This window comes from Leuresthes tenuis, unplaced genomic scaffold (assembly GCF_036924035.1).
Source record: "Leuresthes tenuis unplaced genomic scaffold, fLeuTen1.0.hap1 SCAF_10, whole genome shotgun sequence".
Lineage (NCBI taxonomy): Eukaryota > Metazoa > Chordata > Actinopteri > Atheriniformes > Atherinopsidae > Leuresthes > Leuresthes tenuis.
The window spans coordinates 14,138,191-14,154,171 of record NW_027325364.1 but is presented as its reverse complement, the minus strand read 5'-3'; the positions used below and the strand labels follow the sequence as shown (position 1 = coordinate 14,154,171).

Below are 15,981 nucleotides of genomic sequence, written 5' to 3'. Positions count from 1 at the left end.
CAATAGTTAACATAATCACATGAAAAAGCCCTGCCATCATGTAGAATTCCATAACGCTGGATTTATTCTTGTGCATTTTTTATTAGATAAGCCAAGATTCCATTAAAGAAAGTGCCCCTGGTAAGACAAAAAGAAAAAATATCCCTCATTCTTGTATGGATTGTGCTTCGTAAGTGCTGCAGTTTTCCTAATAAAGGCTCAGAGAACACAAATCCACCTTTGTGGTATGAGTTTCTTTAAATGCAGCACTAAAAAGTAGCTGATTAAAAAAGTGCCGAAATACTTCTTTTTTACTATTTTTTTTGTCATTGATGTTTTTCACGGCACAAGTTTGATAACATTCGGTTTTGTACTTTTTGTGTAATGTTGCTTACAAGTGGACAAACGTGTCCGGTGGCAGAAAACGATCGCTGGTTGGCATGAGAACTTAACGCTACAGGAAACGTTTCTCCTCTCCAGCCAATCCTGACGCAAGTTGCAAAGCACGTGGTGTTATATGACTGACGCAACGCTGCAGTCATTCATACCGGAAGCATGGAGGCGCCGCTGATGATCGTGACACATGAAAGTCACCGGTAAGATACCGGTAGTCACGGTGTCACGCTGTATAACGTACTGGTATTTTCTGAGATAGCCGAACACAATCATGTGTTAAACGTGTTAAAGGATTAGTTTTAGCAGCTCAGTCTCTACTGCACTGACAGTACTTTGTTACGGTTCTAGCTAACGTTAGACAGCTACTTGACTCAGTGGCTGTTACAACACAAGTTATCATACTCAAAACAGAGGCAGCTCTTATTGAATCAGTATCTGTGCAGCTTTTAACTGTTTACAGATGGCAAGAAACCTCTTTCGAATATTTAGGGGGTTTCATAGGCTCGGTTCACTGCCATTCACGAAGAACCAACTGAGCCATCCCTGCGCCAGCGCTGTATTCAGGACCACGTTTGACCGGACTATGGTGGTAGGTGGAACTATGAATTGTTGTATTGAAAGTGCTTGAAATGACTGGTTGCATGACTTGAATGAAGTTTAGAGTGGTGCCGTTTGATGTCACTGGAGTCATGGTACTCTCGATGGTTCCAGCGGTTTCTCTATGATGTGACAGTACTTTCCCCACAGCTGAAAAACATAGAAACAAATGATCCCGCAGTGATTAAAAATGTTAGTTTTTTTAAAAACTATCCTATTACCTTTGGGGTCAATTTGACCCCAATCAATGTTTAACGTCTCTAAATAAATTGTTGACCTCATTTTTTTTTGTTTGTTTCATATTTCATGACTTTTCCTAATTTATTGGGGACAACTTGGTAAACATAAAATGAACAAGAAGATATGTTTTCAATTTCCTGTACGCATCGGTGTTCTTCGGGGTCAATTTGACCCAAAGCTGTTTTTCATCGTCTAAAACGTATAAGAAATATCAACATGTTACACACATTGGTTCTGGTCGTTTTGGATGATATTGAGGTCACCATAACAAGCAATTGTATAATCTTCAGAAAGTTTTAGGGCCCTAACCTTACGTAACCCTTGTGATGTGTTTTCTGTGTGCTCTCTTTCTGCTCTCTGCACAAACTACACGTCTTCTCAGAAAAGGTTTTGTGTCAGTGATGTGTTGTCACAACTCTTTGACCAGGACAGTGACATGGATGAGAATGTGTCGGAGACAGAGGATGATGTTGAGGAGGACCCTGATTATGAGGCATCCTCTTCTGATGAGAATGATACCCTCGGTGTTGATCCTCCTGTCTCTCAACCACCAACAAACATACTGCCTTCCAAAAATGGAAAGTTAGTACGGTCTGTCTCCCCACTTCTTGACCAACAGGGTAGACTTAGTGCTGCTAATGTAATCGAAATGGTTCCAGGCTCCACCAGATACGCTGTCAGCCATGTCCAAGGCATAAAATCAGCATTTGAGCAATTCATTACACCGTCTATCGAAAAGGATGTACTTGAGATGATAAATTTAGAGGGGAGCCGCACATATGGGGAGAGTTGGAAAGACTTGGATGTGACCCACTTGCAAGCCTACATTGGGTTGCTCATTTTGGCTGGAGTGTACAAGTCAAAAGGCGAAGCAACAGCAAACCTTTGGGCTGCTGAAACTGGAAGGACAATATTTCCTTCCTGTTTCTTACTATTCTTGATAACCTAAATATTTTTTCATTCCAAATAATATAGATATAAAAAAATATGTACTGAGACATAAAATAAAGTCATTAAAACCCCAAAAATATATGTCTTTCCAATTTTAGGTCAATCAGTGAGATTTGAATGGTGATCTGCATATTTCGCCATAGTCACGAACAGGTATTCTGAATGTATCAGGGGAGGGGGGGGTATTTTTATTTATTCAAAGGGCTATTTAGGTAGTCAACAAACAAACATAAAGTACCTGACACTCAAACTTGGGAAACAATATTAACTCTAATAATTTTCTGAAGGTTTAAGTTGCTGAAGGTAAAAGATGTTAGTAAATTTGAAGGTAACAGGAGGGTTAAAAAGAGGCTTTCCTCAGGATCAGGATGATTGTTTTCATTAACCTGTGATTTAAAATAAAAAACTGGGGGGGGGTGTTGACTGAAGGGGCAATGAAACGAGTGAGGTTTTTGATTCTCTGTATGATTCCCAATACAAGAAAAGGTGGAATCGACAGCCATACATATCCATTTCAAGCACCACCACACTGAAATCTGTGTTTTCCAAATTCTCTCTTTGAAAAACAGATATATCAGCATGTGAGACCAGTGGAATAATTTTACATAACCCTATCCTACTACTAACTGAAAGGTTGTAATATGTTGCTCTGTGTGGCAGGCGCTGCCATCGTTCTTTTCTCCCAAGCCCCGGGACTTCAGCCTGCCTAACTCTTCATGGGGAGAAGAAATGCTGCGACTGTACAAGTTTTATAACGGCCAATGTGAGGTGGAGGCAGCGGGAGGAGAGGATGGAGGGGGAGGCGAGTGGAAAAGACTGCCAAGCTACAATCGCTCCCTCAAGTTTGCTTCAGGTACAAGCGCAGACTGTGATGTGTGTCTGTCTTTTTGCAGTTTTACTGCCATTAGGTGACGGGTCAGGCTCGCTTTTAATGTGTTCTAGGATGCGTTTTGGTGATTTCACCTGATATTGTTATACTGAGCTGAAATAAATGGCTGACCTACAACTAGTTATCAAGGCCTCTGATGACGTGGTGCTAACTTCTGCAAACAGCTCGAAATCAAAGCTGCAGCTGAAATCACAACTTCCTTTAAGTTTGATTGAACCTTTTGTTTTAGCCCCGCAAGTATAATCAGCTGTTTACAAAATTGCCCAAGTTTACAAAGGTGGATTATCAGGACTTCTGAGATGGCGCGTTATTGTGCCGCGCGGCTTTAACACACCGAAACATCCAAACATATTGTGGATTAGGTTCAACCAGACACAAAGAGAGGAAGGTGAAGTTATTCAGCTTTAGTCTGTTTTCCATGTTTAATTCACTGTACAACAGAAATTCTTTTACAACTGTGTAATACAGTTATACCTAAAATCTTTTGTCAACAAATCCTTTTTTATTTGATCTGACTTTAGTGAATCTGAGCTTGAAGTGCAGAGAAATTTTTCAGGAGTCACTGCTCCTCAAACTGTAGAACCACTGTTGTTCCATGGGCTGAAAATGTCATTTGACAGTTGACTCTGAAGGTTTTTATATGGACCGGTGTGGACTATTCATTGACTATTTCATAGTTTCATCATTTAACAAGACAAAAGTTCTGGAGTTGACTCTAAAGCCGCTTGCACATGTGCACTAGAGTATGCTGAAATGTTCTTTAGGTGTTCTGTCCGTATCAGTCGCATTCAGATTTTTCATTTACGTACCCCAGCACTTCTAAGAGTCTCATCTGCTACTCTTTATAAGTTGTAAAAAAAAAAAAGAAAGAAAAGAGTGATATTCAGCTCCTGAATTCTGCATCTGTAGCTGTCAGAGTGTATTCTCAGCAGAAGGTCTCCGGTGCTGAAGAAGACACAGGTTAGCTCTGCAACATAAACCGGCCGTCAACCGGGGACGACTGACGTCAACCGGGGACGACAGTGGTTGACGATCACAGGATCTTTTCAACGGTAAAGAAATCGAGTCAGTTGAAGAGCAATCTCCAGGAGGTAGACCCAATAAACCAAGTCTGTTATAAAGAGGAGACGTAATTGGATAAAATACAGAAAGTTCACCACAATGGGTAAACTATTCGGAAGCCTCAAGAAAAGAGAGTCCAGGTTAGCAGTAGTTAGACCCACTCTGGAGTGGCATTCTTTGGTCACATGAAACTAGGATCACATTGTGCCAGATACATGGAAAGAAGAAAAAAAAAAGTGTAGAAAAGGCTGAGAGCAGCTCAGCATCCGACGCTACAGCTTCATCTGTAAAATACACAGAGGCTGTGGCTCTACAATGTTTATTGATGATGTGACCAGAAGAAAGAAGACGAAGCCTTTGATGTCTGTGGATTCCAGGCTTCCCTGAACTCTTACTCCAGTGTGAAAGTGAACATGCCCCTGTCAAAACTGAGATCCTGCACTTTGAGCCCAGAGGAAACTGTTACTGTGTCCAGCTGTATGTTGATGCAGTGATGGAACCCTCCCATCTCGATTCCACATCTAGGCTGATTTCATTTTGGATGTAAACGTCTGTGATTTGAGGAACCTTTTTTTTTTTTTTTAGAGCTACTCCTACTTGGACCTGGAGCATTATTCTTTAGAGTTGATTCATTTTTTTCAGTTCATTCACGCGGTGTGTGTTGTTAACTACATAATATTTGGTTGTCTTCTTCCCGTCAGGTGGAGTGTATCTTAGTAAGATAATCCAGTCGAAAGCTCGTCTTTTTACCCGGAACATCAAGGAGCCTGGAGCAGCATTTGAGTATGTTATCTTTATCAGCAAAGACCAACAAAGGTGTGTGTGCATTTTCCAGGCTGGACACCTTCTGGAGGGGCCTCCGGGGTAAGATGATCTCTGATGTTCTTTAAGCTTGTGTGCTCATGTCGTAATCCCTAATAAAAACAACGGGATAACATTGCCTCGAATGCACTTGCACATTAGATAGAATTATGTCTTGCTCTGACGTGTCCCAGTTTGGACTGCCTCAGTAGCCGAAAGGAAAGGTTTACGTCGTAAGCCGTCCTCTCTCGTTTTCTGCAACTGCTGTCGGCCTTAAAACCAAAGCAAAGTGCCAAAGATTTATTTAAAAAATAAAAAATAAAAATACCTTCGTACAATTGGGCAGTTTTATTTCTTCACGAAAACTCAATTTTGTATTTCTTAATTGACTGTGTGAGTGTGTGTGTTTCCAGCCACGTCCACGGGGGGGCAATAGCCACCATGATTGATACCATCACAGGAACTCATGCCTCTCTTCTTAGTGCACCAGTTATGACTGCCAACCTCAACATAAACTACCGCAGGTACAAGTCTGAACGCAACGTTGAATCTAAAACTGTTGTTTTAATTTAAAACTGTTGTAAATTCTTTAATCAGCCACTTAAATGTAACATGCCTTGCAGATGTTTAGTAGACATTTGCTTTGGACCGTGCAGTTGCACATTCAGTGACGGCCGAGGGGTCTTTTTAACCCCCAGAGCAGTAACGCAAAGGCCAACATCTTAATGCTTTGACTCATCATTCATGGTCAGGTTGCTTCTAACGATCAGTTGTCTCGTCCCAAGCCCCACCCCACTGGGAAATACTGTGTTGATTGAATCTCTTTTGGACAAGAGGGAAGGCAGAAAACTTTTTATTTCCTGTAAAGTGACGAGCAAAGACGGCTCCAAGCTGCACACGGAGGCAACAGGTAACATTTTGAATTGAATTGAGTACATTTTTTATGGCCACCTTGGTTTGAAAACTTGCAGTCAGTCACATTCCTGCCAAAGTACCTTCTGTTTCATCACTGCCCTGTTTTTTTTTTTCTTTTCTTTTTCATGCAGCACTGTTTGTGGCGATAAATGTCAGCCATCTACTGAGAGGGTGACACAAAAACTCCTGCCACCTTCCCCCGAACACAGTCGGCCGTAACAAGCCTGTATGTGTGGTTCAATGTGTGGGCGTGTTATTAGTTCGAAATGCGTACATATTTTCCAGGTCCTCTTAAGGAAAGCTCACTAAATATGACATTGCTGAAGATTTGTTATGTGCTAATATGTTATAATGGACCGTTTCAAGTAGGTTTACTTGACTACCTCTGCTTTGTATTACTAACAAACAAACAGTGCATATCTAAACTTTATTTATTGGAGTAAATTAAGGGGAATATTTATTATAACTTCTAAGATTATTAACAGTTTTATATTGCACCGGGGCCTTAGATTATCGCTCAAACTGTACTGTAAAGTTGTATATTTTGTTTCCTTGAATAAAGCCTCGCAGAAGTGTATAACATTCATTATACAAAGTAACTACTGACTGCAAATGCAGCAGAAAACAGAAAATCCATTGTGTCCTTCGCATCAAATAGATGGCTTCTTATATCATATGAAGGATTACTTGTTCACTCAAAGTAAAACTGAAAGTTTGTGTCTTTTATTTTATTTACTTTGCCTCTCCTGTGTGCCTTATTAGGCCCTTCATTTAACATGATGGTTTGAATGCATCAGGATGCAACAGCAGACCATTTGTATTAAAAGTTGTCTAATCTACAGATATTAAAATTGTTTGTGTTTGGTTGGAGTCGGCCTGAAGTACAAAGGAACAAGCCTAAGATTGCAACATCTCCTTTTTTTATTACTTTTCAGCTACGAATGCTGACTTTTGAGCTTCTTGTATTACACATTTTAGTTTTGATTTCAGGTGTGGGTTGGAAGCTGTTACTCCACCGTGTGGTGAATGTGGTTATATTTGAATGTGAAGTGTAGATTTTTCTTGCCATGAGAACATTATGACTTACAGTGGAAAACCAAGGGCTTCAAAGCCCAAATCATCACGACAGCAACTGGCACTTTGAAAGTGCTTTCTGCCTTAAGAAATGAGGCGTGCCACATTGTGCAAAAAATAAAGTAACGCCGTCCACATCACAGAAGGTCTGTGCTGATCTGGCAGTTGCTGCAGACCACAGTGCTAAAAAATGACTTCTTATGATGTACACCTGATTCTTCACATTCAAATTGAAAGGTGCATATAAAGCAGTGTTGTTATTACTGTGGCTATTTGTTGACTGAGTAACAGACAAAAGCATTTTTTTGTGAGAACAATTTGTAAAATGAGACCAAAATAAAAAAAAATATGTGTTAAAGTTTCATTAAAGACGACGTGGTTCATCACCCAAATCTGCTATAGATTCGTGTTTTGTTGTTTTGTTTTAAATGGAGCAGATGAACACCATTCAGCCACCTACAGCTAAGAAGAAAACCTCTTGACTTGGTAAACAGCTTTGCTGCTGCCTTCGAGGTGAGTCGGTTTAAATGATCCTCGTTATACGTAACTAACTGCTAGTTGTTGGAATATGTGTGATCCGAATTGACTCATTTGTTTGATATTCGTCGTTTGAAATGACTTCTTTACATTTGTCATGCTTTGATTGATTCATTTACTTTCTTTTATTATTTATAAATGTCTAATAAGAGTGGAATAATTTCAGGAACTGATTTTACACTTCTGACGTTAATGTGCTTTGCATGATGCAAACCCTAATTTTCGTGTTTATGAGCAGGTGCGGCTCAGTGAGTTTTTCTTTAGCAATTAATGGTCACAACCATAACAGCTCTGCACACATCCTACTTCATTTAATTTCAGTTCTCATGCATTTTGGTCTATTGTGTGGTTTTGTCAATATACGAGTTCTGCACAGTCGAGGCCCAGTGGTCTTGTGGGGGCCCCTCACATGTTTAACCTCAGTAAAGTACGTTTGGAAATACTACCTAGTTTATAAAACCCCTTTGGTGTGCACATGCAAGTGCAGAACAAGTTAGCCTCAGCATTTTTACTTTATTTTGTGCCCCTCAAGGCTCATGTGGTCAAGTTGGATTTGAAGATGTGGGCGAGGGGTTGGATGTTTTCAGTTAAACCACCTGCAGCAAGCTCTGTCCGCCGCAGCATTTCAGAGCCTGCATTAATTTAATTTGAGGAAGCTTTCACAATCCCTCGGCACTACAGTGTTGACTTCATGGCAGAAAATGTTTTACAACAGAGGTCTCTGTGTGTCTGAAGTCTGTGACTTGTCTGTATTATATGGGACGAGTTCACATTTGTTTGTTTTTTACCATGTAATGTCTATCAGGAGATATCTGGAGCTGTTGAAATTTACAAATTGCTTTTCACATTAGTTTTACAAGGTCAGCTTGGTGAGCTCTACAGAACTGAAAGGAAGTACACACCATAAAACGGATTTACTGTAAACAGCTGAGCATCCTTGGGATGTCAAATAAGAGTATTTGATCTAAAATTTCAGAATTAACTGAACGATTGCTTAAAATCCCTGTGGTTTCATAACATGTTGATTCTGGAACGTTGCAGCCTTTTTTTTAGCTGATTGTTCAAATTATAATGTTGCACAAGCTGTTAAACATGATGGCCAATGCTACATACATAATGCTACATTCCCTCAAACAATGAGAGCCCTCAATCAGAGGCTTCTTCTGCTCTGCTGCAATAGGGGCCGTGATAGGTCAATCCTACCCACCGCTATAGCCTATAACATATCGACTCTTTAAATAATTCTTACTTTTTGGGGATTAATTAAGTATTATTCTACTTTTATTATTTTATTGGCAGCCATCTACTTTGCTGTGAGATTCTTAGCACTAAACAAATTTCAGCATTGTGTACATGTACAAGAACCTACTTGATGTCCATAAGTTGCCAAAAGTAGGAGTAAAAGTACAGTACTCAGTTACTTCCCCACTGGCATGAGCTGCTCCGTTTACAGTATATGTGCCCAGTAGGCACCCTGTCTTAAAGAAGCATTTACCACAATGATGTAAACCGAGAAGACATCGATTATTCATCGTTTTCTTTGTGTCTACCATTCTATGTTTAAACGAGGCGTTGCATACCATCAAATACCTGATTCCCTGCACACTACAGCATCGCATGTCCCTGCAGGTGATTCTAAGAACCCAACAAAATGATACAAACATTCGAGGGGATTTTACTGGAGCGTTTTCCGTCTCCGGTGTAGTAGGGAAACAACAGGCCAGTGGAAAGTCATGTCTCCGCGTTGTATTTTCTCGATTAGTGTGGCGGAAATTTTGTAGCAGCAACACGGGATTATATTTCTCAACTGAGCACTTCAAAGCAAACCCGATCCGCTGCTATTACGTAACCCCCGGTGACATAACTCTCTCCAGCCTCGGACGGTCAGGGCTCACGGAGAGCGCAGGGAGGAGGGGGGGCGGGGGGTGGTGTGAGCGGCGGGCGCGCGGCTTGTGTAGCTACGGCCGTCCGGTCCAGCTGCACTCACTGCACTGCCGCGTGGGGAACTGAATTATTTCACAACATCCACACCGGAGGAGGGGGTACTGTTGACTAAGGCAGACTGACAGAGAGGGTCAAAAAGATGACGGCTGAGTTTTGGGACCCGTAACACTGGAAGGAGGCGCGATGGCAGTGCATGTTTTCAAATGCCTGCGCCGGCCCGGGCGCTAGAAGAGCCAACAGGTAGCAAGAGTTCTGTCATAATGCCTCGCAGCTTAAAAATAGGCAGGTGGAGTTAAAAACAAGTTCAGTTTGCATACATTTTGGTTTGCGTGTGTGTGAGAGAGATAGGTGAGCGTATGCGCGTGTAGGGCCAGCCGGTGTTTTGACAAGAGAGTTATGGAATATGAGGAGACCGACCTGCCCCCCGCTGACACCCCCAGCAAAAAAGGTAAGAGGATCGATCATCGCAGATGATGCATGCAACACCTCTAATGGCACTGCTGGGGGGGGGGAGCCTGTTTAGTTCACTTTAATTGTGCAGTGATTATTTGCGTTTTTCTGTTATGCAAAGAAAGCCATGCCCTCAGGGTTCCTCTGGTTGGGACAGCAAGTATGGAAATTGTTCTCTGATTTTCCAGGATAGGTATGTCTACAGACATATGCCACTAAACGTCTAAAAGCTAAAGAAAACAAACAAAAAAACCAAACAGAAGGTCTAAAAAAACCAATTGATCAGACACAGTTCTTTGTGACAGAATAATTATAAAAGAAGGAAGTAGCTGTCATGTGTCCTTTTTTTTTTCCCAGCATGCCACATGGTTCCCACTGTCACCCACTCACTCATTATCTCACTTTGCTCACCTTTCCTGCACCTTCAGTCACTCCCCTCTTATCCATGTTTACCCCAATAACCCTCCTCATCCCTTTCATTGGAGTGTTGTAAGGCGCTGCGAGTGGGTAAGAATGGCACTAAGCCGGAATAATCCAAGGGGATTAGCTCTTATTTTTGCTTCTGCTTCTGGCCGATGCTTTTCTATTCAGAGTTCTCGTTGGCTATAAATCAAACCATTGGCTGTCACAGGAGATAAGACAGGTCATCATTCTGCCACAGAAACCTACTGCACACCTTTCCTACTTCTCTCCATGCATGGCAGCACAGTTTGTTACCTGAGGGAGATTATGTGAACACTGAACAACATGTCATGTGAAGTGCACGGTGGGGAAAAGACAGTGGCCCCTCTTCTTCTTTTTTTTTTTTTCCAGAGGTGGAACAAGAATGTGTAACCTTTTCTTGAGCGAATATAGGAGGATCTCAGTTTCATACTGTTCCAGTCAAACCTTCTGATTTACTTCTGATTTAACTCAACAGTTTAACTTTGAAGAAATACAACAACAAGCAGTCGTTTTTTGGCTTTATTTGCCCACTTGTTTTGACGTAGCCACTTAGATAGTGAATTCATGCCACATCTCAAAAGTATTTCATGTTGCTCAGCCTATTCAGTCTGGAACTACTCTCCATCAGTGCATCTGGAAGTTTTATGAGAAAGAAATGCAAATGACTCAATACCACTGTTGCCAATTAAGTTCTTTGATTCTGACTTTGTATTTAAAGCAATGTATTTAAATAAGTGATTTACCCATCATTATATAACCATAAGTTAGAAAGACGAACAAGAAGGAGAAGAGAGAAAAAACACAGTTAAGTATTTGCCTATAATGTACATTTACACCAATTTGATTTAAAGTGTTTTACATTATCAAGTAAGCTTAAGAATGGGGAATGGACTATGATTAAAGGACAACAGCAAGATAAGAGGAAATGTGCAGCATTGGTATTAAGGGTTATGAGTTGTATTGCTTGTATGAAAGCACAGATACCAACTTTAAATGTATAGATCATTTACACATGCTCTCACATTTTTTGTTTCAGTGCCAGTAGAAAGATGCGAGCATGCTAATTTGAACTGTAGGTAGACTTAATTACATTTTTCAATTCAGTTGTATTTACAAAGAGCCAAATCCCAACAATGTCATCTCAAGGCACTTCAAGGAGGCAGATCATTTAAGCTCATTTTTTAAGACTCAGTCTAATAACTGCTGTGTAACTAAACATTGCTCAAATCTAAAAATGTTTGTTTAAAATCTGCATAAAGATGACAAACACACCAAATACCATATGATTGAATTTTGAGGGGATTTGATGCACAGCTGACGCTGGAGCATGTAATGATGCAACAAACAAGATCATACTGACGTAGAAGTAGAAAAAGACCATTTTAACAAGATTAAAGCTACTTAAAGGGAAACAAAATGTTAAAAGTGGATGTTGAGGGATTTAAGGATTTAGAATAAAACAACATCAGCTTACTTCTCAGGTGCTGGAATGGGTTTGTTCAGGTTAAAGTGGGGATTTGGTGTGGTTGTTTCTGTTCATATTTAGTTTCATACTGCTGAGTTGGCTCCTCTTCGGGTGATGAGTGTCTTGGTTTTAGTGGCTGCTGTGGGTGTCTTCTCATTTTTCTCGAGCACTGTACTCTTTACTGCCACTCACTCCACAAAACTGTTCACCGTCTGAAACAAAGTCTTTGTGGTGTGCTACCGATCTGCTGTGAGTCTGATCCTTTTCTCCTTTTATTATGCAGCAAAATATACAAATTCTCTACACAATAATGTTTATAAGCCAACATATTCCGACAGCTGTAGTCTGTCTCCTTCAAGAGAGAATCTTCAGAATCTTTAATTGCACCGTGTTCCTCTCTGATTTTCAGCACTTGTTACTTTTTTAGTAAAAAAGAAAGACACCATTTTCATGAGAATTTACCTTCAGTTCACTGGCTGCCAGTGTGGCATCATCAACATATTCATAATGATTTATTTTAAGATTTCATGCTATTTTATTTTGAAAAGCTCACTTCTGATGTGTTTTGCTGTTCTCAGCAAGTCAAATTACCTCTAAAGATTTAGCATTAATGCCCCTTGGGGGTCAACAATCTACTTTAATCCTGAGCAGCAGCTAAATCTTTCTTATCAAACTCGGATATAGGTGGATTTATTTTCTCTTTTATTTTATTTATATACTATAATTGGTAGTCATTATGTAAATGAATTCCACGTCTTTACTTTCTTTTAATCCAGTCACATTATATAAACCAAAAAAAAACATAATCTACCTTCATGTTTCTATTTAGTGTTACATTGGAATGGTTATAAAGAACCTCATCTGACACTAAAAGCTTAATAGTATTTGCTCTAAACATGTTTGTATTCAGGCAAAGTTTTCAACCTACTCTTTTAGGCTCAGTAGTCTTCAGTGCTGTTATGTAATGCAGCAACTGTCACTTTAGCAGCTAGCTTAGATGTTAGAGTGCAGACATGTTAGAGAGATTCTGACTGATGAGCGGTGGTGTTGTTTGTGCCTCTGTAATCAGCAGACTCCTGAATGAGGAGCGCGTGGTGGCTTTATGGCCTGTCTGAAAGCTGTGTCGTGCTGACTGTGTCCATGCTGTGTCTCATTTAGTTTGCTCAGGCGCAGATGTTTGTGAGTGTGTAAGACCCCTTTTTCATCTCACAGCCACCAAACAAAAATGTAAAAATCCATTCTGCTGTTGGTGCATTTTGGAACCAAAGATCACAGGTTACACATTTGATAAATTATAGTTGTTCAAAGTGTGCTTTAGGCAACTGTGAGGTGCATTTCGCATCAGACTAAGTGCAATACCTAGTTGTTCAACATAAGCACTATGCTCCAAAATCCTGAGGCCACTAATTCATGAAAAATCCAACAATTTAGTAAAAAAAATTAATCAACCTCCATTTAAAAAAAAAAAAAAAGATTTTTGTTTAGTTCTAAAGAGCTGGTTGGATCTTGTTTATTATAACTATTTACCATTTATTTACAGAAGCATGCACATAAAAACAACTGCTCAGTTGGTTCTAACGTGTTTTTACATTTTCCGCAAGTGCTCTGCTTTCATTCCATACTTTCTGCTTATGAAGCAAAACTGATTTGATGAGGGGAGGGAAATAGAGAAAACCACAGAGGACTTGTACTGGCGCCAGACAAAGACCAGCTAGCTATACGCCTTTCATTGATACTTATCTGCTTAGACTTTATTTCTCACAAACACACACACATACAGATACATACAACGCCAGAAATAAACCTGTTGGTTCAGCACCAACCTTCTTTCACACCGACTGCAATTCAGATTCTCTCACAATTGTGGTCAAACAGGCAGACAAAAAGAAAAAAAAAGACCTTGCTCACAGACACCCACCTTCCTCTGCCTTTGTCTCGTGTGTGTTGCACGAACATATCATAGACCCACTAGTCTAAAAAGCAATCCTCTAATTCAACCTCCCCACCATCACATAGTCAAGGCTTCTTATCTGTCCCATATGTGAATCTGTTACAGAGTCCATTACAGAAAGTCCACCTTATTTTAATCATACGGTTTTACAACTTAAAAAAAAAATTGGTAAATACAAACCTCATGGACAACGACACGACGTCTCATTGTTTATCTAACAAAGAATAAATACAGTACCACCATACTGCTTCCATAGGAATTCAGAGGCTAAGTAGCAGCCGGGTGCTGCTAATCAAATTAACTTGATTTATTGATCATCGGCAAGTGTGAGCACCTCTATAAAAGCAGTCAGTTTGCTGGTCTGGAGCATTCAGGTGTGTGTAAACACAATGCCAAGGAGGAAAGACATCAGCAACGATCTCAGGGAAGCAGCTGTTGCTTCTCATTCATCTTGGAGGGGTTATAAGTCCATTTCTAAACAATTTTAGAGTCCATCATTCTACAGTGAGAAAGGTTATTTGCAAGTGGAAAACTTTCAAAACAGTCAAGGTCAGATTGTGCAATGCTGACCGCAGAGACTGCAAACTGCGTCTCAGACTCCACGGGCGTCAGTTAGCATGTTAAATGTTAAAGTTCAGACAGCACAATTAGAAAAAGATTAAACTGACGTCATTGGGAGAAAAAAAAACCTCTTCTCTCTCAAAAGAACATGGCAGCTCGGTTTTGAGCTTGTTTTGCAGCCACATGACGTGGGCACCTTGCAGTCAGTGAGTCGACCATGAACTCCTCTGTATCCTCCAGTCCAAGTTTTCTCCAGTCAAATGTAAGGCCATCTGTCCGACAAATAAATCTTGGCTGAAACTGGATGACGCAACAGGACAGTGATCCCAAACACAGCAGCAAATTCACAACAGAACGCCTGAAAATGAGACGAATCGAGGTGAAGTGCTGTGCTGGGACCTTAAGAGAGCTGTGCATAAATGAATGCTGCAAACCTCAGTGAACAGAAGCAACGTTGTAAACAAGAGCGGCCCATAGTTCCTCCCCAAAGATGAGTGAGACTGATAACGTCAAACAGAAGACACTTTAAGAACCTTAAGTTCTTGCTGTTGAAACTGGTTCCGAATTAAACATGGGGTGCACTTAGTTTTTCCACACACTACCTCTGCGTTTAGATTTTTGCTGTTCATCTGAGTTTGTATTTACCAAATTTCAAGACCATATTGTATTCTATTGTTTCCTGTTGTGTAAAACATTAGAACTGAGAGAGGTTATACCTTTTATTTCACATGACTATATGTATTGAAGGCTAACCACGTGTGTTTAACTCTCAGGATGTGGATGAGACTTCAGGACGTGTCATATGTCTATATGACCAGGCCAGCCGGCTCATTTGAGGATCACCGTTTGTGATCATGATGTTGCCTTTTTAGATAATTCACTTGTAAAGAAGTAAATTAGTACCTCAGAGTCCTGTTGAAAAAAAGTTTAAAAAAAACGTGACTTCAGTATTTTATTGTTTGTATTCGCAGTTTAAACTTTGCAACATTATATCACTGACTCATTCCTATTGGTGCATTAACATGAAAGCTGTATTTTTGTGGCATTGTTAGAGACATGTTAACTGTTCACATCACTGTGAACTCCAACTAATTAGTGGAGAAGTAAAACTTTTGTTTTTCTATTTAATTTCAGATGTAGTAAAAGTATACAGGAGCATAAATTTAACTGCTGATGTTTGGCCCAAAGATGGCGCTTTAATAGATGTAATAACGCTATTAAATAAACTGGGATTATAAAAGAAAGGTACCAGTGTGACATTTTTAATCTGGATTTAATATTTGGTTTAGACCCTCTGTACCTGCCTCTGTAACGATCACTTGGCTGATATGGAATCCAGCCTGTGTTTAGAAAGTGTTGCTTATTGATGCGCTGCCTGTTTATCTTTCTCCCTCAGGAGGCGCCGTGTCCAAGAAGACTCATTTGAGTAAGTTGTCTGTGAGCACACTCCTTCTACATGTTTGCGTGTGTGTGTGTGTATGCGGTAATGGCACTGCTCGTGTTTGTGCTAGATATTTGTGCATGCATTGTGGTTAACTTCATAGTTAGTGAACATGCAACGTTGCACCTGTAGTGCGACACACACACACGCGCACAGTGGTATCGCTGGGGTGGGGCCATTAGCAACACCATGGGGTTTTGGTGTGTTGCACCTGCGCTGCCCCCCTCACTTACACACACACACACACACATAGCTACAACTACTTTGGCATCTGAATGCAGATG

General features: G+C 40.4%; 1 protein-coding gene across 5 annotated transcripts in view; it reads left to right on the top strand.

Annotated features, from left to right (window-relative positions):
• The first annotated feature begins 517 nt into the window (after positions 1-517).
• Positions 518-15,981, top strand: part of LOC140316440 (nuclear receptor ROR-alpha B-like) — a 29,226-nt gene continuing 13,762 nt past the window's right edge. Inside the window, exons 1-6 of one of the 5 annotated variants that reach the window (XM_072394274.1) lie at positions 518-964; positions 2,824-3,016; positions 4,816-4,978; positions 5,329-5,439; positions 5,701-5,825; positions 15,653-15,682. In XM_072394274.1, the coding sequence (XP_072250375.1) occupies positions 836-964; positions 2,824-3,016; positions 4,816-4,978; positions 5,329-5,439; positions 5,701-5,825; positions 15,653-15,682 (751 nt within the window). In that variant the 5' untranslated portion in view covers positions 518-835. Of the gene's footprint in view, positions 965-2,823; positions 3,017-4,815; positions 4,979-5,328; positions 5,440-5,685; positions 5,826-9,413; positions 9,834-15,652; positions 15,683-15,981 lie in introns of those variants that run through there. The other 4 variants (XM_072394273.1, XM_072394277.1, XM_072394276.1 and 1 more) reach the window with 4 other exon arrangements.